This window comes from Siphateles boraxobius, unplaced genomic scaffold, assembly GCF_051911475.1.
Source record: "Siphateles boraxobius isolate OS27281-9 unplaced genomic scaffold, OSU_SipBor_1 19, whole genome shotgun sequence".
NCBI classification, from domain to species: domain Eukaryota; kingdom Metazoa; phylum Chordata; class Actinopteri; order Cypriniformes; family Leuciscidae; genus Siphateles; species Siphateles boraxobius.
Window position 1 is genome coordinate 15,215,344 of NW_027508799.1, and position 26,726 is coordinate 15,242,069.

The 26,726-nt window shown below is 35.5% G+C and overlaps 1 protein-coding gene across 3 annotated transcripts in view; it reads right to left on the bottom strand.

Annotated features, from left to right (window-relative positions):
- The window catches only part of tbc1d22a (TBC1 domain family, member 22a), a 165,377-nt gene that overhangs the window by 94,591 nt on the left and 44,060 nt on the right, over positions 1-26,726 (bottom strand). The window contains exons 7-9 of one of the 3 annotated variants that reach the window (XM_077233938.1): positions 26,586-26,648; positions 26,214-26,279; positions 20,667-20,781 (exon numbers count right to left, since the gene is read on the bottom strand). In XM_077233938.1, coding sequence (XP_077090053.1) covers positions 20,667-20,781; positions 26,214-26,279; positions 26,586-26,648 — 244 coding nt within the window. The remainder of the gene's footprint in view (positions 1-20,666; positions 20,782-26,213; positions 26,280-26,585; positions 26,649-26,726) is intronic. The other 2 variants (XM_077233939.1, XM_077233940.1) reach the window with 2 other exon arrangements.

Sequence of the window (26,726 nt, forward strand, 5' to 3'; positions counted from 1 at the left end):
TTATGATAAAGAAAATTGTTAATCATTTCCCATACCAAACACACAAATCAGTTTCTTCACTAATAATTTTCCCAGGGCAAAAGCCATTATAACTATAGATTTATTTAGTAACCACTGCGAATGAGTCAAACCACGGCTCTGACAGGCAAGTCACAGGTTGAGCAGAGGAAGGATATCATACAACTACACACACACACACACACACACACACAGTGCTGCTCTGTCTCCTTGGAAACATGAGTCTAACCTTAAAGGGTACGGCGAGCTCTGGCTGACAGGACCAGTGGGGCTGCTGGGAATATTCACAGAGCTGCAGTTTAGCAAACGGGCGTTCAGTTTCCAGGCCGCCAACTGCATTAGCACAGTAAAAAAAACGCCACTGGTCATCTACGCTCATCACTGTCTTTCTATCAGACAGGTCACAGCGGAGAGGAAGCCAAGATGGAGTACGACTCCCGAGATACAGCGAGAAAATGTACGAATCTGTAGAGTTTAGGCCTGAATGACCTCCAAATGGCAGACAAACTCATTGTGCTTTCACATAACGGCCTTCTGCTCAGGAATGAAAGTACTCACGAGGCATCTTAGAGTGTGTGTGTGTGTGTGGGTGCAGTAATAAGGCAGTGTTAATCTCTCTAGTTGTGAGAGTCCCTTAACAGCACTTGCACTCATCACAAAACAAGGACACACAAAGAGGTGCTGATCAGAAGATGAGCACATAAAACAAGACAACAGCACCTCCTGTGGGCAACTGGGGAGTTGCAAGTAAAATATGTGTTTGTGGTATTAGAAGCAGTCTTATATCAGTGACTTCAAAAAGTTGACAATGTCTGAATGTCATTGCAGTAAATTACAATATTAACCATTTAAATACTAATATTGTAATATAAACCTAATAGCTTGTAATGTATATCAATGGGATTTTTATAATGCTAGGCCTATAGCAGAATACTTGCTAGAATGCTTTTAAATATCAGTTGTCACTCTATATCTCCTAATAATATGTCCTAGTAAAATTATCTGTCATTGATTAGTATTATGATCAAAGCTCTGTAGTTTTTATATATATATATATATATATATATATATATATATATATATACGTGTGTGTGTGTGTGTGTGTGTGTGTGTGTGTGTGTGTGTGTGTGTGTGTGTGTGTGTGTGTGTGCGCGTGTATGGATAATAAAGTAAACCTTCAGTCCAGTAAATGTTCATCTTGAAATATTAATAGCAATACAAAAGTTATTATGTTTACTTTATACAAAAAATTATTTCACAGCAAAAAGACAAATGTATCATTACCTGAAGGGGAACATTATACTAAATGCCTGTCTATTTGCCACAAAAAAGAATGATCTATTAATCAAAGGACAGAAGACATTTGGTAGATTGATTTAGCTAAATTGTGATAAATGGTAAATAAATGTTAAAGCTGCTGCAGAATATATGTGTGTGTACTGTGCATAATTATTTTGTATATTAATACACACACACAAATGTATATATTTAAGAAAAATGTGTTTTTCATATATAAAATATTAATATTTATGTATGATATACATTATATATATATATATATATATATATATATATATATATATATATATATATATATATATATACCGGTACATACATACATGCTTACATACATACACACACACACAGTATATACATACACAGTATATACATGCAAATATTTCTTAAACCTTTATTTTGGATGTGATTAATCGTGATTAATCGTTGCCCAGCACTACTACATTTATATAATAAGTGAGTACATCATGAATTAATTTTCCAAACCATGTGGTTGTCTAATCCTCAATCACTACGGTAAACCAATAAGTCTTTATATTGGGACTATTTTAGGCTGGTATGGGTCATACAACTGCGGAGTAGCCCAGTACCTGCGTGACTCGTCATAGACATTCCGCAAGACATGCGTCTTAGTTTAGTTTATTAACCGCTAGAGCACCAAAAGTTACGGACTTCCACTTTAAATCAAGTGTTAAGGTCCTTGCACAGTGAGTCCGAAATTTTTGCATGCGTTTTCATGTATTCGTCATTCGGTGGCTCTGATCCGTCAAAACAATCGCATGCTACGATGCGAAAAAAGCAGAGAATCGAACCCGATCCAATTTTTTATATGACGGACAAAAGTTTCAGAACTTTTGTGGTACATAAAGTGTGCAAGCCAGAACCTTTATTTATATATTATATATATATATTATATATATATATATATATATATATATATATAAAATTAAAATGAGGACATGAGTATTTGGACAATTTCTGTTTGTTACGGACCATGTCCATAGTTAATGTGATAAAATACATATACTCTTGACACCTATGTGGCCTTTAAAAACCATTGCAAAAATGAGTCAAATATCAACTGATCTGCATACGACTGATCCTAGATCTTTACCAACTTCTCTTTTCTATTGACTGCGATGACTGGATCTAAATACTTTCCTAGAAACATCATCCTTATGTTCACAATACACAGAGTCGCACATCTTTTTGGTTCTTATTTATTTTTCACGTTTTCCAGAGGTGACTCAATGAAGTATGACACTGTTAAATGAACTGAAAAGCATTACTGAAGTGAGAATAAGAAGGTTCACACACATACATGTACGCATAAACATAAATTCACAAAAACAGACGGCGCACGACTCCGTGACCACAGTTCCACTGTGTGAAGTCACCGTCGCACCATCTGTCTGGACGCATTGCGAAGGAAAAGAGCAGATGTCTGTAAAGACGCAGACCTGAGCCGACAACCTACCAACTGCACTGCCTTCTGCAAAAAATCATATCCCAAGGGTCTTTTCTGACATATTGCCACTTTACGAATTACACAAGCCATAGACAGGTTAAAGTGCTGCAATGATCGGTTGATGCACTTGTTTATCACAATTCATACATTTAGCGCTTAGGAAACATGTCTTGTTATTATCATGTTTAAAACAGCCGTGCTGCTTAATGGTATTCTGTGAAAACCATGATCCTTTTTTGGTCAGGATTCTTTGATGAATTTGTTTGAAATAGATTTTTTTTAAGTCTTTTCTATTGAATTTTAATTTGCTAAATCAAAGCATTAATTTCTATTAAAATCTAACTGACCTCAAACTTTTAAAAAGTAGAATTTTCTGAATTTTCTAAACGGTTAAAGGGCGTATGCGTACTGATTGATAACTTTTGGGTAAAGTTAATGGACCGCTGAGTACTATGAAGTGGTGGATTTGCAATCTCCTCTTATATTATATAATCAATAGGTAATCATAGACTTTTTTTAATCCAGTGCATTTATTCAGGTTATGTTTTTAATGATTTACAGGCCTGAACCGTGTCATGACTGCAGTAGACTTTACTTGGAATGTTTTCTACACAATAAAATTAGGAGCTTAATTTGTAATTATTGGACTAATTATTATTATATGATGAAATGATTTACACGTTACATTTTGTAGTGATATTTCTCTTTCCTCTTGATCTTATGTTTGTATGTTTTTTACCCAAACTAGAAGCATTATAGGAATAGTTCACTTCAAAATGAAAGTTCTGTCATCATTTACTCACCCTCAATTTGTTTCAAACCTGTATGAATATCTTTCTTCTGCTGAACACAAAGGAATAAATTTTGAAGAATGGTGGTAACCAGACATTGGATGGACCCCATTGATTTCAATAGTAGGGAAAAATATACTATGGAAGTCAATGGGGTCCATTAACTGTTTGGTTCAAAATAACTTATTTTGTGTTTAGCAGAAGAAAGAAATTCATACAGGTTTGAAACAACTTGAGGCTGAGTAAATGATGACTTTCATTTTGAAGTGAACTATTCCTATAAACATGTAAAGAACAACTCTGCCCGTGGTCATGAAGGTCAATAACACTCCGCATGTCCACTAAAACATCTCCATGTTTTGTTACAGTTGGTTGATGCCTGTGTTCCAGTGAGGTCCTGACCAAATTCACCCTTGAAGGGAAAAATTACTGCATATGCGTTTTATAAAAAAAGACGTTTTTTACACCGTTGGCCCGAACTTTACTAAGAATGGTAAGGAACGGCTCCAGTTTTATATCCACTTGAGCTTTGTTCTGCACGGCATAAATAAAAACCATTCTCGGCCCGGAATTCTCAGCGCAGTTAATGATTGTTTAATGATTGTGTGGATTAAAGGGATATTTGTCTCCTTGAGTTAGAGATGCATTTCTAGGTTTTTAATGGTGGTATAAAGCAGTGATTTTCTATTCCTATTCTATGCTATGGTATATTAACACTGGGATTTGTGCTGTTTAGTTGAGGTTCAGACAAAGTTTAGACAAAGTCCTCTGGAAGTGCATTGAAACAGACATAACTAAGATAATTCAATAAACCCTGCTAAATTTACTTCGCTGTTTTCTGCTCTTTCAGGTTTAAAATAAGACTAAGTTAAAACAGTTTTGTTTACCATACAAATACAGATAGAAATTCGAGAGAACATTTTTGACTATAGCCAAACATGAGAAACTGACTCTGCCTTCTGTTATAAAATAGCATTTTTTTTTGGTGTGAATTCCAATAAATTAACCCAAAATGATGGCAAACATGTTGAAAATTAGCTGATAGACTGTTCATTAATAAAGTGATAAACTGTTTCCTCAAAAAAGCAGTTTATTCAGGGTACTGAAGCCACTCTTCAAAAACGGCATCTAGTCTCCTCAACAGTGTACTAGCGTTACACTTTCTTTCTTGTCTTTTTTTTTATCTTGGAGGTGCGCCTTAAAGGGGCTCGATTTCTAGTCAGCCTGAAAACCTTGATTGGCTGTTAAGGTGTGTTTAACTAGAGCTTAATCTTAAGTTGACTGGAAGACGGCACTCCAGCAGATTTGACAAGATTGTATATACTATTGACATAGCAGAACAAAACTGTACAGAAATTACAGATATTTTACTGAAGAAAATGTACCCACACTCTTAAAGTCCAAGTGAAGTGGCTGGATGAGCGCAATGTTTCTATGTGTTGATGCGTTAAAAGAGAGGGACAATATTGAGAATCTGGTCTACTTTAAAATAAATTAATTAATTAATTAATTACCAGGAACATTAACATTCCATTTTCATCAAAGCCCAGCAAAGCCCAACCTGACAGCTTGTGACAGTCACAATTGTATCAAAAAGAAGAATTAAAATAATTGAATTATTACATGTTCTTTATACAGATTATCATTTTCTATAAATTTTCCACTTAATTATGCGATCTGAAGAGATTGAAACCGCGTACAGAGCGCCGGTTTCTTCCGTGCATGTCTGTTATGAGTCAGAGAGCTCATTCGTTCTAGAGCTGTCAATCATGTGATCATAACTCCTGCCCTTCTGAATGACGATATTGTGTCTATTGTGTCTATAAAATCCACTTTAGACCACAGTTGGAAGCTATTACATGCACTCCATGATGGTTTTTGTGTAGTACCAAACTTTATCTTAATTAACTGTTGTATGTTGTGCAGTGGACAATGTTAAAGTCAACTGGGAAAACCTACGGGATATATACATGAGGTGGTTCTTTACAAGTAGTAACGGTTATATTTAGAGCCATAGCGTCCTAAAGAACCCTTTATATGGTGTAATGTTTTTTAGTGTTGCAGTTTAGGGTTCTTTACTCCCGCCTTTTTGTTTTTCAAATCTGTTAATGGCAAAGCCATTTTCTGGAGCTCAGCTATACAATTATACACAGACTGTCAACATACTCTCAACAGGTAAATGATTTCTTTCTTAAAATGTCTATAAATTATAACTTTAATAGTTTTAACTGGTTTCCTGCCAATCATGTCTTTTTCTCTTTTTAGTTTAACTGAGCATATAAGTGTGAGCAGCTCTGTTCGGTAAAAGATAGCCTACTCTCATCTTCTCCACAAAGTAACAGAGATATGGAATTTATGATCCATATTGTTTGTTTTTTTAATTATTATTTTATGTCTAAACATACCCAGTCACAAAAAAAACATTAAAGCCCATGACTTTATATCACTTTTTCCTTTCCTTTTTCCTACTTCATCCCACAACAACAGACTTTACTACATTAATGTATTCAGCTAACAACTATTGTTAGAGCACTGCCCTTTTTGCTACAATATGCCGTGTCAATAAAAAATAAATATTGACGCAATGTTTTTTTTTTTTGTAAAACCCAAATTGAGGCAATAAGATATAACAAAACCAGGCAGATAGGGCACTAAAAAACTTAAATTAATAAATAATATATACAAATAATATTAATAATAGTAGTATTAATAATATGAAGATACTACTATACTAATTTCCATGAAAATATATACCATTAAGGTCCTATATAGCACTTTCAAAGCATGGTTCTTTATGGAACCTTATAAAAGGGCTCTATTTAGCACAAAAAAGGGTTCTACTATTGTTACAAGCCGAAGAACCCTAATATGGTACTGTTTAGAACCATTTTTCTTACGAGTGCACCTATCATGCAGGAGTGAATTAGCTGAAGGCAGTCAATCATTTCACACTCAGCATGAAAGCTCTGTTCGTCTGCGATTCGCTCCGCTTTATCGTGTTCTGCGCAGTGTGAAATGGCATTTAAGCATGAACACTTAGTGCGTAGTTACTTTTTGGATCATTCTTTTTGAATTTTCAGTTACATCATAGTCTTCTTCACCAGCGGTTTAAACCAGTAATACTAACACTTTCTCTTCTCTTCTATTCTATATAAAAAAATAAAATAAAAACTGCACTAAAATTAAACTGAGAGGGGTTATAGCACTCACGTATTGTTGTCCTACTGTTTAACTGCTTCTATTGTTCTCATTTGTAAGTCGCTTTGGATAAAAGCGTCTGCTAAATGAAAAATGAATGAATAAATGTAAATGTCTTCTGTTTATCAGAAAAATCCACTGTGCAGAAACTGCTCATTCCACACGTTGTTACATGACATATTTCCCATACATGTTGGTCGCCAAACTCCAGCTCTGACAACATTAGTGCAGTAAAGCAAACAGACATTTTGTGTTAATAAACTGAAGTTCACAAGTGAATCAAAGTGGCTGAAACATTTGAATTATGAATCTATGCAAAATACAGAGCAATGATTGGATGCAAAGAGTTCCTTCTCATGAGTAATGTGAAAAAAACGCTTAGAAACATGACGTAGTTGGTTTATTTTGTGATGCTGCTTCAACGTTGCGGTTCAAACGAGGAGAACAAAATGGCTCAGAAAAAAATACAAAAATAGCAAGTTACCCATTATGATTAACATAATGAGTGCTATCATTGTTTTCAACAATACAACCAGAATACACGTGTAAACATTTAAAAAAAAAAGTGTTTTAGAGTGTTATGATCCTTTAAATAGGAAGTACAACCCCTGGTTTTATTGTGCACACAGGTATGTCTACTGGATAAAGTTCCCCAACAACTAATGGATAACCTGAGGTTATGGTTAAAGAGTACTTGGTACTTGCGGTGCATACCGATTGAAAAACTGAAAATTGAGGGTACCGTTTCTAAATTTGTGAGTGCTGAGGATATAGTTTAAGGGATATAAGTGAATATTCACAAATCCATTAATACATGAATTAGATTTAAAAAAAAAAAGAGTAACAGTTCATTCCTACAGTATGATCCTTTCAGTAAACACAAAAATAAATAGAGACAGAACTGTCAAACTGAGGAAACCATAAAAAGGCTGTAAGCACAATAAATCCCTTCAACTGGAGCCAGGCTCTTTGGCCTCTGCTATCACTTTCAGTTGGCCTGCGTCTTCTTTCTGCATACAGGGGTGAAGGGTGGCTTCCCCTTGGCATGCTGAAGCATCCAACTGCAAGGACCTGGAATCATTACTGACGTCTGACTCTACACATCCCTGTAGCGCCATATGCCCTCTTTTTGCAGGCTAACGTATACGGTCAACATCAGGTTAAAGGACGCGGTAACTTTTCACCAGTGGTATAAACCATTGCCCAAGATAGCCCTGAGGAGCTTTCTGGAGGATAATGCAATTCGACTCCCTAAGATGTCCTAAGATTTTAACCCAGTACCACCCACTACAGCCCCCTATGTTGGTTAATGAGTATCGAACAAAATTCACAGATTTGTAATTGAAGGCAAGGTTAATTAACATGGAACTCAACTCAGCGAACACGCCATTTCAACACGGTAAAATAACGATCGTTGGGTTGGTAATTATTGTAGTTGAGCTGAAAGGTGTAGATCCATATGTGATTTATGGAGATCATCATCTAGTCGTAATGAAGAAAAAGTCAGTGTAAGGGAGGGACAATCTGCAATGAGAACAGATGAATGAGTTTCGCTGGAAGTTCAAGGGGAAGTTTTGAGGAGGGGCCCATTTCATGTTCCAGAAACGCCAAAACAGCCTTTTTTTGAGGGCCAAATACCCCTTCTGGGACTTAATTAGGTAAGTATTTTCTGTTGTTGTTTACCTTTTTAAAAGGGTTCAGTCAAAGAAATAAACTCACAGAGATGCCAGATTTTGGTTACTGACAAACGGATGTTGAATAAATCTGAAGACAACATGAGAGGTGCTTGCCTGTGAAAAACAAACCGCCACAATGCGTTGTGGGTGGTTGACTGGGCTTTCCTAATTGATTGCAAATATATTCCAGGTGGTTCCTTAATGACAATGTCAAAAAAGTTCAATGCTGTGTTTCGAAATCGCCCCCTTTAACCTCGTTCACTATTCCCTACATTGCTGCACTAATATAGTCCACTTGAAGGAGTGAATGAAAACGAGTGAGTGAATTCGGACACTGAGTGGGCCGGAAGGGTTGCCGCTTCTGCTTGTTTGCGCTTGCTGTTTAATAATAATCATTTGAAACTCTGCCATCAAAACTAGCATGTATAAATCTGAATTAATCAATTTAAAATGAATTTATACTTGTATGATAATACGCTAGACACGCGACATCGGTCTTATACTCATTTTTGCGGTGCATTATGGGATTGAATGAGTGCACTCAATAACGTCCACTATGGTTTTGGACACCACTACAAATGGCTGTCCCCTCAAATAGTGCCCTATTTACGGGTACAGGGAGCGATTTCAGACACAGCCCAAGTCTTCATCAAATTCTCTAGTCTCTAGACATGACTAAAGTGCCTCAATCGAACTATAAATGTGGTTTTCGGCAGTTATCATACAGGCCAGGCGAAAATCGGTCAATCGATTCTGGAAAATGGTGAGGGACAACGATGAGGGATTTTTCTTTTCAGACTACAACTCTTGTGAAGAAAAGAAAAGGAAAATATTATTTAACTTAGAATAAATTATACTCTACTGTGCAAACCTTTAGGGGCCAACAAATTAAAATTAGGCAGCAGAAAATGAAGGAATAAATTACATTAAAACATTAAATACTTAAACAGTTACTATTTATTCAGTATTTTGAACAAATATATCCAGCCTTAAGTGAACAGTAGAGCAAGTAAAGACAAAATGCCATGGAGAGTTGCTTTCCCTCAGCGAATATGCAGAAAAATTCTAATTTGTGTAAAAGAAAACCAAATAAAAATGTAACGAATACAAATCAATACAAAGTGTCTTCATCTGCAACAGACTCATAGGAAGGTTATAGCTCTTGTGTGGGTTTTGGCCCATGGATCCACTTAAGACTACATAAAAAATCTGCAAACCTGCAGTAGTTTTTTGGGCCCAAAAACTGCTCACCAGTGGCATAAATGGCTCCCCGGACATGTAACCATAGCAATTGTTGCGACTTCAGAAATGTTACGATGTTTTTATTGCTGCTCTGTGTGAAAGAGTGGGAGTGCGTTATGCAGAACGGTTTGAGTCCAATAAACCTCAATGCATGAAATAGTTTGATTTGAGAGTGTGGGGACTTGGGTAAAAATACAGGATAAACACCACAACTCATTCGCTGCCTCTACAACCATTTAATGCAAGACCAGCAGCAAAAGAGTTGAACTTCCCTGAGTGTGAAATATTATGCAAGATTAGCCCATTAAAGAATTAATTTGCCTTTATTAGAAGCAAAAGGGGAATCATTACATGTACTGTAATGGGAAACTCATGAGCCATTAAAAGCATGGCCAGACAATACAACTGTACTTGTAAATTGATACCAAAAATAAATAAATTGATAATTCCGAAACATTTTGTACGGGTGACCAAGTGACATTTCCATAGAATACTCCTAGAAATTATTTTGTTAATTGTTATAAACTACACCAAGTCAAGCATGACACGTTTCACAGATGTAAATGAACAAAAAAGTGATTTCTCAGAGCTAGGATCTGCGCAGAAATTCAATTTATAGCTTTTTATAGCCAAGTAATTAAACTAGATCCAAAAATATTCAATAACCGTGATTAGTCAGAGAAAACGAATGACTTTATGACGGGGCAATTTTTCCAGATCATTCTTGGCATTTTACACTCAGAGATGAAAAAAAGAAATGAATATGCAGCTCACAAAGCTAGACATAGCTCTTATGGAAGAAGATAAATGGGAAGCTTATGGAAAATGAATCGTTTCAAAGTTAATGTTATGTTATCTGTTAACGTTATTTGTTAATATTACATTATCTATTTCTGTTAGATTATGTAATCCTAGTTATTTGTTGAGGAGTCATTGTTATGTTTATGTTATAACTTACCACTATGCTAATTAGCAGTGTTATGTTGCATTATTTGTTATGGTTGTTATGTGTTAATGTTATATTATATGTTATTTTGTTATTCCTTAACATTATGCCATTTGGTAACATTATGCTCTTCCGCAGCATAACATTATCTGTTAATGTTACATTGTGTTATTAATTAATGTTACACTGCTGGTTCATTTTTGATTATTTGTAACTGCTATTTTATTTGATAATGTTACGTTATCCTGTTAATGTCACATTGAACATAATGTGATAAAAAAACATTACACTTTTTATTGATGCCATGTTATATTATTTGTAACGGTTGAATTTTCCATTAAGGTTTCATTATGTTATCCTTTAATATTATGTTATCCCTTAATATTATGCTATTTGGCTATACAGCCAAACCAAAAATTATTCAGACACCAGATATATATATATATATATATATATATATATATATATATATATATATATATATATAATTTTTTTACTAATGTGTGCAGGACGCTATCGTTCCTTTATGTAAGTGAGGATAGCAAAATAAAGTAAACTGTGACAGTGGACTACCAGTAAAGATTTATAACAATTTGGGACCAAAATGTATTCAGACACTTTGACCTGATCATGTTTTGCTTAAGTGTGTTTTCTTTAATTGCTAATGCAACCTTTTTACACCACAGACTGAACAAAATCAAGCATTTCTTGGTAATTGGTAGACCTAAATTGGTATTATCTTGTCAACCCAATTAATTTGTGAAATAGTCTAACAGAAAGATGGCCAACACCAGTGAAATATCAACAGATTTGATAACTCTGAGTTATTGTCATATTTAATTATCATTTTCTAAACTATAGCGAACTGTGATAATGTGAGAAATGTTGAAGGTGTCTGAATAAATTGTGGTTTAACTATATATATTTTTATTATGTTCTTCAGTAACATAACATTATCTTTTAATGTTGCATTAGGTTTTTAACATTGTAAAATGTATTAATGTGACATTCTTTGATAACACTGTTGCATTGCTCTACAACAAATCAGTGCGCATTAAAAGGAAAACTGTCAAAAACTGAAGGTCAAACTTGTTAAATGGTTAGTTGTGCATTATTTAACAAAATCAAACTGCTGGTATCTTTTTACCTAGCAACAGAGCTAGGGCAAGTCTCAGAGGGAACTCAACCAAGAGGAAAAGAGGGAAAATACCTGCCACTAGACATCTCAGGCATCCCAAGGCAGTCACTTAACAACTCGTTAGAGCAAATGAGGAAAGTTAATCAGACCTGCATTAAAATCAGCACTGGGCTCAGTTCTTCAAAGCGAGAAATCCGAACAAACCGATACTCATTAAGGCCTCGATTGTGGGTCACACACCACTAACTGTTCAATTCAACCGTGGAGGCATGTGGCACTTAGTCGATGAGCAACCCACAAAGGCCTTCCAGAAGATGGACTGAAAGCAAGAGTCAGCGGTTACAAGGTTAGGGAACTTAATGCACATGACGTAAAAGACATAGGTTATTAGAAATCTTTCTGAACCATGGTGCCTCCAGGATGGGTATATGCTGGACATCCGCCGGGAACGCTCAAGCTGAAGGAATTGTATCCTCTACAGAGCAAAATGCTGTCGTGGAGGAAATCTGCTAGCATGTATCTAGTTTGATTGACTAACTCCTCATGCTAACCAGCCAAACACTGACCCCTTTATACAGAGGAAAAAATGTGCAGGGCCGTCTGAAGAACACACTAAACTGTGGAGTTTTGAAGGAACCCTCAAAAGCTTCTCAAAGGTTTATATGATGCAAGAGTCCTTAGGCTTGCAAGGTCACCCCATCTTCGCGCAATGAAGAACGTTTTCCAGCTCAACAGAACAACATGGTGTCCATCTTCAACCAACATCTCAAATCTTTGTTCTTCACTATTCAGATAACCAAGATAACTCTTTATTCCTTCAACCAGCACTGATGGTGTTGTCCTCCTCAGTAATAGTTCACCTAATCCAGTCGATCTTTAACAGTTGTGCCACTGATCCACATCTGCCCTCCAGAACATTACTCTTGTGGAATCTATACATGAAGACGATGTAAATTATCTTCCTTCTGAATCAATAGTGTGCCACACTACTCCACGTTACATTTCATCACACACTCATTCCTTTTAATTATACAACTTTATAGCCGCCTAATGGGAAAACAGCTCCCGTCTGAAAAAAAAACGTAAAGAACAGAGGAGATGAAGAACAAAACCTTCCGAGACAAAGTGGCTGCCTGATTAGATGGAGACTTCCATGAAGAACGGGACTGTAGATTAAAAATATCGATAGAATAGACATATGTAGCTTAACGAGCTATGCAAATGAAGCCAAATGATTAAAAGAGTAATGAATGGGTATATTGAAAGGGTCTGGTGGTTCTGAAACTTTTATTCACACAGAGAACTATAAGCCAAGGCAAATGAAGATGACTTTAAAACTAAAAATGTCTGATGTATATTGCAGAGAGAAAATGGCTCCAATCAGATCTCTACATAACTTCCACAAGTCAAAAGTGCTTTCAACAGATGTGTTTAATCAGTCCAGGAAACCAAGTCATGTTTCTACATTAGCTTGTGCAATTAGTGCTTCTGATGAAGAGCTATTTTCACTTAAAAAGACACAATTGTATGCTCTTTTCTTCTGTGGTATGTAAAACAGCTTGCAGACAACCTTTGATTCAGTCTATTATTGCAGGTATCATAGATTTAAAGGAATAGTTCACCCAAAAATGAAAATGTGTCAAATTACTCTTTATTGCAAATCCATAGGAGTTACTTTCTTATGCGCCACCCACTAGAGGTTTGGCGATATATCATTTTTACTGATTTATCAGCACCAATAGTAGCTTTGTGGAACTATATCTTAACAGTGAAATAAAAAGTCACAGGCAAGAGTTTGTAGTGACATGCTTTGTACATGAAGAAGAGGATTTAAAATGCGCAAAGAATGGTATGTATATGATTCAATAAGACGGCAATTTAAGACCATTTGCTCAACTATTGCTACTTTGGAGAACTGCATGTTTGCAGACACGGTTAGAAGATGACAATAGCTGTTTAAATCCTTATAACAGTTACAATATGTTGGTTAAGAATAGAGACTTGCCTTTCATCTTAATTCGCCATTTTTAATAAAAATACATCACTTATGCTTTGTACCGATCCAGTATGATTTCATGTTCAGGGAGGGCATCCCTAGGTTTTTGCTTTTGAACATCTAAACGTTTGCTTCATAAGACAAAACATGCACAAACTGCATAAATGTGCAAAACTATGGAGCTAGAAATGTGTCTTTATTACATGCGAGAAAATAAATGATCTGAGAGAAGAAAAAAAAAGTTTGAGAGAAAAAGTTCACACTGATAGCAAAAAAGCATTTGAGAGAAAAAAAAAAATATTTGAGAGAAAAAGTTTTCATACCAATAGCAAAAAATAATATTTGAGACTAAAAAAAGTTTTGAGATAAAGTAAATTCTCATAGAACATAAAAAAATATAAATTTAAAATTTTTAAAATTATTTCTGAGAAAAAAAAATCTCAAAATACTTTGAAAAAAAATCTCAAATATATATATTTTGGATAGCAAAATATATATATTTGAGATTTTTTTTCAATGAAAACATTTTCTCAAAAAAAAAAAAAAAAGTGTTTCTCTCAAAACGCTTTTCTTTGCTCTCGATGCAATTTTTTGCTCTCGTGTCAGGATTTTGCTTTAGCTGTGAAAATGGTGTCATGGGCGGGACCACGTTCTTTTTTTTTCCTATTAGAACATTCCTATTGGCCAGTCGGGTGAGCATCGTCTTGTCTTGGGAGTCGAACTGAATCATTACACCATTGTTCGGTTCACCTAGATAGATGCCGTCTCTGCCTTAGTTGAGCACGGACACTCCATTAGCAAGCAACTTAGAGCTTATACCGGGCCTAAAAAATCAAGCCCGACCCTACCCGAGCAGGTGCACGTTGTGTTAATTTGCACGTTGTGTGTAATACGATACACATTAACTATAATTATGAGGCGGAGCCCGATATAAAACCCGACCATTTTAATATGTGGGTCGTTATAACTGACGTTCTCAACTACTTTCTATGTTACTTTCTCCTCCTCCTCCTCCTCCTCTGTTCTGCACCTCCAAATACTTTCAAGTTAGCCTACGTGTCGCCATCATACACATCAGCATAAATGCTCCTGATAAATTATGTTATTAATGACACAATTTTCACAGCTAAAGCAAAATCCTGACATGAGAGCAAAAAATTGCATCGAGAGCAAAGAAAAGCGTTTTGAGAGAAAAACTTTTTGTTAGAGAAAAAATTTTCACACGGATAGCAAAAAATATATATTTGAGATTTTTTTTTCAAAGTATTTTGAGAGATTTTTTTTTTCTCAGAAATAATTTTAAAAATTTCAAATTTATATTTGTTTATGTTCTATGAGAAAATACTTTCTCTCAAAACTTTTTTTAGTCTCAAATATTATTTTTTGCTATTGGTACGAAAACTTTTTCTCTCAAAAATTATTTTTTCTCTCAATAACTGCTTTTTTGATATCAGTGTGAAAACTGTTTCTCTCAAACTTTTTTGTTTCTTCTTTTAGATCATTTATTTTCTCGCATGTAATAAAGACACATTTCTAGCTCCATACAAAACCTGCACAGGAATAAACCAGTTTTTACAAAAAACAACAACTTTGAAGTAGTTATGCCCAAAAGAAACATAAGAGGAAAGTACAATGTTTAAATCTAAAACATGACTGACTTTTTATTGACTTTAAATGTGTGATAGATTGGTTATGGCCATATTTTTCCATTTCAGTTACCGGTATTGGCAAAATCCTCTCTACCACCTACTAGACTGGAGTATTAAGTGCTTGTTATGCACATGAGAGAAATTATGTCTGACCCAATCTTACTGTATCAGGTTTTTCTTCAACAAAAAGAGATTGGAACACTCAGAAAATGATCATCGAGCTATATGCACATAAATGCACATACCATTGCACTGAATTCAACCATCCGAGTATTCATAAAATTAATTATTTGAATGATTTATTTTATTATTAATATAATGTTTTGATCATTCCTAAAAGATACAACCACCACTAAACACCATATTAAAACAAAACGGTTTCCTGTTGGCCAGTCTGGCTTTTCCAGTCCAAGCTGGCATTTTTTGGGCAGAAGAATCATGAATGTGTGCCAGTTTTTCTGCCGATTGCTCTGTAAAACTACTCAAGCAATCAAAAACTGCAAAAAAACATTCAGGTGCCCTCTTTCCTGTGCAATAGTTTGACTACCACGAGAAGGGTTCCCTGCAGCCTTGCTACTAGAACAAATCAATAGGATTGAATTTAACTTCAGTTTGTTTTTTCTTCCATTAGACCTTGACCCTCTAAGTCCAAAAACTCACAGAGCAGATTAGAAATTTCATTTGTTGTAGGCAAATCGTATTCAAATGTATTTTGAAGGCTCTTGGAAGAGGGGCATAAAAGCCCCAATGAAGATTTTCCCTGTCTCCTCTAGCCTTTATTTACAGGCGTAATGAAAATGATTGTTTAATAATGAAAGGCCCTAACAGCGATGTACACACAGCCAAAGCACTAACTGGACCCTAATTTAGCCCTGTCATCATACATTTTTTAAAGCAGGAATCAAGAACGATATGTGGCTTAAAGAAAATAACACAATTTGTGGGCATATTTCATTCTGGACTGACTAAATAGAGGCTTATGCACTGATTCAGAGTATTTCAGATGAGCAGCGTTGGGGAGCAACTAATTAAAAGTAGCTGTAAACTTCATAGTTCATTGAAGAAATTAAAATTCTTAAATCTCACCATTATGTCATTTCAAATCTGTAAGACTTGAAAACAAATTTTGCAAGGGTCATTCTTTCCCATGCAATAACTTACAAGGTTCATATCCATAACAGTACCATTAAGTCAAGAAAGTGCCGATATATTCCATGTGATGTGAAGTCACACAACAGTTTTTTAAGAAATAGACCATAATTTAAGATTACCCAGAAAACCTTGACATCCACCACAGAAATAGTGATTTTTGAGCAATTTATAAAAGAATCATAGTCTTGAGTCCAATCTTTTCAGAGAATTTATTGACAAAGTCAAATTTGAACTAGATAAATTGATCAATCTAAATTAGTCATAACTATAAAACAAGCCAAGCAGAGCTAGGGAGATGTCAAGCTTCTTAGTGGATAACCAATTTAATTCTGGTCTGTTTCTCACAAAGCTATTGTACGACTCAGAAGACATGGAATGTAGTCCACAAGTCATGGACCATTTTTATGATTTTCTGAACCTTGAAAGCTTCAGTCCCGGTTTATTGTAACTGCATGGAACTCTCTAACATTCAAAATGTCTCCTTGTTTTTCACAGTAGAATGAACGTCAAAGGTGTGGACTAAAATTATGGCAGAATTTTTATTTTTCAATGAACTATTTATCCGTAGTTCATCCTGAGACTGAATGTAGTTAAGCTACTTTAAAACTGAATCTACCCAAGCTAATCACAATTTAAAGTAGCTTCCTAAACACTGTAGACAAGTAAGGAGTCCTTGGTGTGTGGCGTTACATGTACATTGATGGATATGGGTGTCTCGTAAGAGTGAAGCCGTGATGTTTTCCTACTGCTTGCCCTCAACAGTCAGCACTTGGACCACATAGCACACTTTGAATGAGTGTCTGTCACACATGGCACCATGCCTTATTGTGCCGGGTGGAGTTGAGGGAAATAAATTGCTAAGAAATTTGGTCCAGGTACATTTTCCTGCAAACTTCCCTCCATACACAGTGAAGAGAGAGAGTTTTCCCAAACATCTTTATCCTGGGAGAATAGGGACCTTCTTCAGTCATTCAGTCGTTGTCTTCTGACAAGTATACAAACACAGAGGCATACAAAACAAATAAAGTATGCCTTTCAGAGAGAGAGAGAGCAATTAAGAATCTCATTTTACCACGTGAACAGCAGAAACTCTGCTGGGAGAAAGAAAACCAATAAGGAAATAACAAATGGTGAATTAAAACCAAGCAACATCGCTGCGGGACTTCTGACGACAAGATGTTGTGCACCATTCAAGGCCTGGGCCCAAAACAAACTTGTGTTACTCCAAACCCATAAAACTTTTTTCTTCAAAACATAAATTAAGATGTTTTAAATGGACACCTGAGGGATTTCTGTCCCTCCACTGAGAGATGTTCTAACTAACTAACTAACACAAAAAAAAAATGTCAGTAAGACATTGTCAAAGTATTCCATATGAATCCAAGTCTTGTGAAGAGACACGATCGCTTTATATGATCAACAAAAGATTTAATTTAGGCTTTCATTCACATATTAACATTGATCAACACTCATACATAGAGCACATCAAATATGTTCAACGGAAGCTCAAACACACATGCTTGACTAATCGAAGCAATTGTGTTTCTTCGGAGGACTTGGATTAAACCGTTCTATTCAAATGGATTACTTTTACAATGTATTTTTTTTTACTTTGTATTGTATGTACAATGTATTTTTTTTACGAGGATTTCCAGTCAGCATTTAGACCGTACCATAGTACTGAGACAGCTCTCATTAGGGTCACAAATGATTTGCTCTTATCCGATCGTGGTTGTACCTCTCTATTAGTGTTACTTGATTTTAGTGCTGCATTTGATATTGACCACAACATTCTTATAAATAGACTTGAAAAATATGCTGGCATTAGTGGAATTGCATTAGCATGTTTTAAATCATACTTATCTGACAGTTATCAGTTTATAGCAGTAAATTAAGAGATGTATTATTGATCCAAGTTCAGTATGGAGTACCACAAGGCTCAGTACTAAGTCCATTGCTGTTCACTGTGTACATGCCACCCTTGGGAGATATCATTAGGAAGTATGGCATTAGTTTTCACTGTTATGCTGATGATACTCAGCTCTATATTTCTTCACGCCCTGACGAAACATACCAATTCACAAAATTAACGGAATGCATAGCTGATATAAAAAAACTGGATGACTAGAATGTCCTACTACTTAATTCTGAAAAAAAAAACAGAGGTTCTAATCAATGGACAAAAAACGTCCTCACGTAATAACCTAGAATACTGTCTAACACTTGATGGCTGCTCTGTCAAACCTTCGTCGTCAGTTAGGAACCTTGGTGTGCTCTTTGATACCAATCTTTCATTTGAAAGTCACGTGTCTAGTATCTGTAAAACCACATTCTTCCATCTTAAAAATATATCTAAATTATGTCATATGCTCCCAATGAAAAATGCGGAATTAGTTGAATGCGTTCATGACATCAAGGCTAGATTATTGTAATGCTATTATGGGTGGTTTCCCTGCACGCTTAATAAATAAACTATAGCTGGTCCAAAACGCAGCAGCAGCTAGAGTTCTTACTAGAACCAGTAAGAATGACCATATTAGCCCGGTTCTATCAACACTGCATTGGCTCCCTATTAAACAACGTATACATTTTAAAATATTACTGATTACTTACAAACTAAATGCACTAAATGGTTTAGCTCCCCAGTACTTGAGCGAGCTATTAACGCATTATAGTCCGTGATCTCAAAATTCCGGCCAGTCGATAACTTCTATAATTCAATGTTAGGCTGCATGGATTAGGTCAGCCGAAACCGGGAACACTTCCCATAAATCCTGATGTACCTGATGTGTGTGTGTGTGTGTGTGCGTGTGCGTATATATTATATATATATATATATATATATATATATATATATATATATATTTAATTAAATTTTTTCTTCAAGGCTTGCACCTTGGAACCTATTTCAAGGTTTGCGTTCTCGAGCCACCAGGCACTGTTGCGGGCCGGAGCGCATTAAGGGTTTTCTGTTAGAACGGTGTCGTGTAAGCGGGCCCCAAGTTAATAAATAATGATCTTTACAAAGGAAGTGAATCGATCAAAACTAACTTTAGCTGGACAATAACTTTATTCTAGAGCAGCTGTAAAGCCAAAACAATCTCTGTTACTGTAGTTTCCTATTATAACTGTAAAGCTGCTTTAAAACAGTCCATATTGTTAAAAGCGCTATATAAATGAAGGTGACTTGACTTTTTTTCCGAACCAACCCTTTAATTCTAAACCTTCATATCACACAAATAACTGCATTAATAAGAAAAATCAGAACGCAATTCATGAAGGGGTGTTCACACTGACAGTGATTTGCTGTGACAAAGTCACCAGAAGTAAATCGTTTTCAAAGAAGTCAGTGATTTGCTGTGACATGGGAAACTGCGACTGTTGGCAACAAAGTTGAGCAGAAATGTGTGCAAATGAGCAGTGATGGAACGTAACCTTTCTCTTTCAGCAAATGCAAAGCATTTGTGTACTTGTGTAGAGTAATGTTTTTGGCCTGAAGAACAAATTAGACGGAACTTGGGGGATTTGATTCCTCGAAGATCAGACAAGGTCAAATGACCCAGGAAAAAAGTATCCTCATAGATGTCAACAACAGCAGAGCCTGGGGAAAAGCCCCTTATCCTCCATCCGTTGAGTGCATCAATTGAGCCGAGCCCTGTTCATTGCATGGTTCAGGATATTACTGTCCCATAAGTCCATTGGAAGGGTCCCTCTGGGCCCTTCAGAATCATTAGTCTGGACAGCCCGTTTAGTCTACTAGAAATCATACGCTCAAAGGTGTAAAGGTGAAGAAATAGAAAGACATAAGGAACAACCACAAAGATGGAATCTGACAAACTCAAGATCCTTGGAAGAGCTTAAACAGGCAGGTTATGACAAATATTGAAAAAATATGATCGAGAAATTACATCAAAATTCATGCCACTAGGCATAACTCAGTTGGTAAAACACCAACGCTGGCTAATCACCAAAAGCGAAGAACAGAAAAACTTGTGAGTTTACACAGCTGTGCTGTTTAAGGAGTCTGCAAGGGCCTTATACATAATTATGAGACTTCATATGCATATATTATATTGCAAAAGAGTTATTGACTTACCAATATACTCAAAAACATAAACCACAAAGAAGGGTGTGACAAGGTCATTGATGCCCTGAACGTAACCACTTGCTGGATGTCGTATCGCCCAGATGAACAGAATTCGCTCAAAGATCTAGAAAAAAAGTAGCAAAAAAGAAGATATCAGGATATATTCAACATTTATATGCAAGTAGCAATTACATTGAATCATGCAATACAACATGAAAACTGTTAGTAGCAGAATTTTAACGAACAAGGTCACTCAAACGGTTTTAATTAGAGACACAGTGGGATCAGCCACCCCCAGCTAGCAATCAATTAAGAAAATCAATTAAGCCTTCTGAGCTTTTTAATCATTAACATCACAACATTCAATGGCATAGACAGCAAGGTGAGAAATTACAAGTAGCTGTGTGCATATTTATTATTAGATGGCGCTCTCTCTTTATATGAGGCCTAGGGATAAACTTTAGCCCAAAGTATATTTCAGTTTTGACGCAAACAATATGCTAATTCTGTTTTTAAAGCTGCAGTCCGTAGTTTTTCCTATCTCTGTTCGAAATCTGCAATTGCAGTTATTCAACATTCACTTTTGTTCTGACCAACTAAAGGAAAAAAAGCATTGCAGTAAATCGCGCTGATTAAATCTAACGATCGCTTATCATATCATGTCAAACCGTGCAAATTATAGTCCGTTCTCAAATTGTTAATGCTAACAACATCAGCATTGCGTGATCACATTTAATGCCCTTCCGATCTTTATCCTTGTTACCCTTGAAACAAGAATAAGGCATTTATAATTTCCTCATAGCTGTATTTGTAAACGGGAAAACACGAAATTCTAGATGATACCAGAGTTGTGACGTTGGAAAGGGCATCTCGATTTGAAACATGGAACAAATGAAACAATGGAAGCAAGCTAAGTTTGTTACGAATGGCAACGGGTTTTGTGAGGCCGGTGCTTGTTTCATGTCTCTCGTATCACACCGCAGATGCTCTTTCTCTTTATTAACCCCCTGGATCCGTATGGGTTACTTTTATGATGGATGGATGCGCTTTTTTGGAGCTTTAAAAACTCAGGGTATATTTACTTCCATTATAAAGCTTGGGAGAGCCAGGATTTTTTTTTTACTATAACTCCGATTGTGTTTGGCTGAAAGAATAAAGTCATATACACCTAGTATGGCTTGAGGGGTGAGTAAATTATGGTATAATTTTCATTTTTGGGTGAACTAACCCTTTAATAGTAGGCATACGATAATATCGTTGAAGTGTTTGTCTTGTTAGTGTAGAACAATTGTTTTGTACACTGTAATGGATTATAAGATCATAAACAGGTAAGATTTTAAAACTTTTAAAATCAATAGCTATTTCATGTCCCGGTCAATACTTATTTGGTGAAAAGCTGTGTAACAACTCATTTGACAGTACAATATCCCTGAAATGTTTGTGTTGTTTGGACGTGTTCATTCATCTAGGCTCAAAGCTCCTTACTTTTTTTGTTAGTGGAAGCCTTGTTTTTAATGAGCTAATCAAATATTTAAATATTTTGTGCCAAATTATTTACTTATGTGATAAGCGGGATAATATATATCCAGCTGGTTATCGCAATATCTTCAAGATCACTCTCTCTGGTTTTATTTTTGCGATAACAACCAGCTGGATATACATTGACCCTTACTTAAGAATGTATTTTTATTCAAAAAAAAAAAAAAAGATAATAATGTGCACCACTGTCATACAATATTCACTGTACATGAGTTTCTGTTTTAGTGTTTGAAGGAAAGAGTGCATTCATAACTTACACACACTAGCACATCAATTTTCCTTCGATTTTTCTTCAAAAACATTGTGCAATGTTAATGTCTGTCATTGTCATTTTGTATTGTCGTTTTCATCAACAGTTTCAGTTTAATGTTTTATTTTTATCGTGATTCATAGCACATTCTGTCTTATTGTTATTTTTTGACTTTTTATAATCAGTCATTTGAGTAAAAAATGTGATTCAGGAGCATTTCCTACGTGGTAAAACCGTGTTCATTCTTTAAATACATTTATGTAGTCTGAGTTTTGAGTAACTTCGCTCTTTAACTCTAGATGTTGTTTTTAAGTTGATCTTTTTGACAGTAAAAAAAACCCAATAACTTTTTGAGGGACTTTTTTGCGCTCCTTTCTTTGAAGGCAATACCTTAATTCAAAGTGGTGGTGACAGTTTTTTGTGTGTTTTCGTCTCACCTTGCTGTCAGCACAATGGAAAGCAGCAAGAAGTTTGACTTAAATCAAGAGGGAAAATGGAAGACTTTCTCTTTCTCTTCTCTCTGACGCATGCAACTGACATCTCCCGCGCTCCTTTCAGGACGTAATGTATCTGTCATCCCCAAATAAACTCATCTCTCACGTTGAGCCCTAAACAATAAATGTGTACAAGGCAGCTCGCGCTCGTTTTTTCCCCGATTGTGTCGATCAAACGGAGCGGCTTTCTCATCTGCGTTCTTTTCTATGATCAAAGCTCCATTTATCAAAGACTTTAGACTGATAATGTGAGTTTCTCCACATAGCTGACATCTCCTGCCTCTTTTCTCTCTCGAACCCTCCCACCCCGTCTCTTCTCCTCGAGGTAGTCATGGCAAGATCTCCTCCAGAAGCCCATTACATAGTGGAAATTAGACACTAAACCAGGCAGCAGAAATCAATGGGCGAGCTGGAGTGCACTGAAGCACCCGAAACGAAAATATTATCCATTTATTTGATTAGGAGACATCCACAGTGAAGATCGCTATACTCCAAACACTGCTTGTTTTTAATTCTCCTTTTAAATGCGAAATTATTATTTAAAAGGCAGCGGGGGGAAATGGAATCTTGCTCAGGGCCACGATGTATCGACAGACCTGTGTTTGCGATGGAAATTCATGTCTTGAGAGCCCATCACACTAAATTGAATATGTTGAATATGAAATTGAAAGGCCGTGTTGGGGGTAGTTAAGTACGAGACTGGCGGGAGGCCTACAAAAGATCTTCACTACACTAGAGCAGTGAGAAACTGAAGGTCACAACCTCAGCCAATCACAGGACATCCTTCATCGGATGTGGGAACTCCCCATCCTCAGCTCTATGATATCTGCTCCATTTCTTTTTTTTATTTCTCGATTTATTTTTTTATATATTTGAAGAATAATTCACATCTGATTTGAAATTTAGGCCAAAAAAAATAAAAAATGAGGTAAACATGGCAAAAAATCTAAATAAAATGTATGTGCATTCAAATGAACCATGTGTATTATGTATTATATTACAATACATGTTGATATATTTTCTAAGTGTTATTTTAATAGTTACAATTTACAGTAAGGTTTCATTTATTAACATTAGTAAACTACTTTAGTTAGCATTAACTACGAAACAAACAATACTTCTACAGCATTTATTAATCTTAGTTAATATTAATTTCAACATTTGCTGATACATTATTACATTTTTTTAACATTAGTTAATGCTGTGTGAACTAACATGAACAACTGTATTTTTATTAACCAACATTAACAAATATTAATAAATGTCAAAGTATAACGTTAACTATTAGTTATGTTAACAAATGATACCATATTGCAAAGTGTTACCATAGAGTTAAGAATATTATGAATTAGTCTTTATTTGTATATATTTTTAATTATACGTCAATTTAAATTCCATGTTCATTTCTGTATATTTTTATTAATTTAATTAAGTGCTTTTGACATGTTTTTTAATATTTAGGTATATTTATTTTTTTATTTCAGCTTTAGTTTTTATAACTTTAAGATAATTGCCAAGGGCAAAGTTTTTCATATAATATTTATAATTGTATATTTCCAACTGTATTTTAATTAACAGAAATGTTTTGCAATAGCTTTAATTTCAGTTAACGATAATAACCCTGGCTGGGACATATTGTATCTCGTACATTTTGTACATTCAAAATATGACACATTCAGATTCGTCTCTAGCTTGCCTCCTAATCTAGTTGTCAAACAAATGTGCCATTTTATATTATGAATATTGTTGTCTCTTTGTCGAATTGCTTTGTTTGTCTCTTGAAAGACCATGGATGCGCAGCTTCACTCCTGTAGGGCGCCTGTCCTGTAGAGTTTAGCTCAAACCCTGATAAAACTCACATGCCTGAAGCTTTCTAGTAATCCTGCAGATTTTGATTAGCTGGTTCAGGTGTGTTTAATGAGGGTTAAAGCAGAACTCTGCAGGACAGTGGCCCTTCCAAAAGCAGAGTTGCCCATAAAACTAAATCTGTAAATCCTACATCTGTAAAATGTAAAGGTTCTTCTCAGTTAAAGCAAAGCACCTCAGGGTTTGGAACAGAACATTGGTCCCACACTTCCCTTTACACGCTGTCCATTTTGACGGCACAGTACATTTGGGGATAGCGATGGGTTTGAGGGCATAAAGAAAGTGTGCTCGCTAGTGCATGCATCATTGACAGACATTACAAGACTTTTTTTTTGGCATGCTATCATGTGATACAAACACATAGAATTTCAAAGCCAACATGCAACTAAAAGAAAGTTGACGCAACACCACCTGCTCCACTTTAATGTGCTTAATAAGGATTAGTTCTCATATTAAAATTATTTGCTCATCTCATGTCATTTCAAACCTGTATGAGATATATTCTCCCAAGAAATACAGAAGGATTATTTTTTTATTTTTTTTTTACTACTGTTCGCACTCGCTTACACGAGTAATTACACTTACACTTATAATGAAGCGGGACAAAAATTTTCAACGTTCCAAATGGATGCAAAAGCATCATAAATGATCCAAATAACTTGAGCTCTATATTTCATGTTTTCTAAAGGAACAGAATGGAAGTTAAGCCCCTTATATTTTATATTATATTTTAATGACAATGAAGCACTTTCCAGAAACCAAATTCTTCTCAATGATGATTCTCATTATAAGTGGATATATACATTTAAAACAAACACTAAAAGATGTATATAACTAAATGAATAACTTTTTTAAACAAAAATGAAACATCACTGAACTTACTGAAGCTGGACTATGATGCTATTTTCTTCTGGAAACAAATTTGTACCATTATTTTCCTGTTATCTCTGTAAAGCTGCTTTGAAATAATCTGTGTTGTCTTAAAAATGATATAATATTTAAAATAAAATGTTTTTTCCCTTGATTGTCACAAAGTCACAATTTTAAAATAAATATTTTTCTTTCATTTAAAAAAAAACATAATATTTTTTTTTTTCTCAACTTGGGTATGTGCTTCAAACTACCATTAAATACCAGCTTATAGAGGTATAGAGGTATAGATCATTTCTATGACATTTATTTTATTTTCCAATCATTCTAAATGTACGGTAAACACTGACCACCAGTCTTCAGATTTCTCTTGTGTTTCATTGAAGAAATTAAATCATATGGGTTTGCAATGAGATACGGATGACAGAATGCTCATTCTGAGGTGGATTGTTTCTTTAAGATGCTTTATGTGGCTGGGTGTGAGTTTGTGAGGATGAACGAGTCAAGCTGAGTAAAATGGGTATGCAAACTTCTCACCTCTTGCACAGAAGCTTGTTGAAAGAGAGGTATAAGAGGATTAGTTCTCGGTATGTCAATGTGAATCTGCAGGGAAGAGACACAAAAAAAAAGAGGAGCACAAGCAGGTTAGGACAGAACGGAATAGCGAGAAAGCTCGAAGAGAAACGGGGTCTGCCCGTTTGAGGCTGCACCTGAGAAGAAACTCACTGAATTCTACTTCCTAAATTCTGCATTCTACTCCCAGTGCACCTTGACGCAAGATTTCCAACCCCCCCAAAAAAGTGAGATCGAGACCAGACAGACAGTTTGACAGACAGACAGATGGATGATGATTGAGTGACATGCTTTTGGGTGGACAGAAGCATGTGGCGTGACCATCAGTCCTCTTACCTCAGTCACCTTGGGCTGTAGAACTAAACTTTCCGGACTCATTCGGGGAATATCTATGTGAATCTGATGGTTCAGAAAACACACATACACACATATATATATACAAAATTTTGATGTCAAGAACATGGAGAATTATGGAAC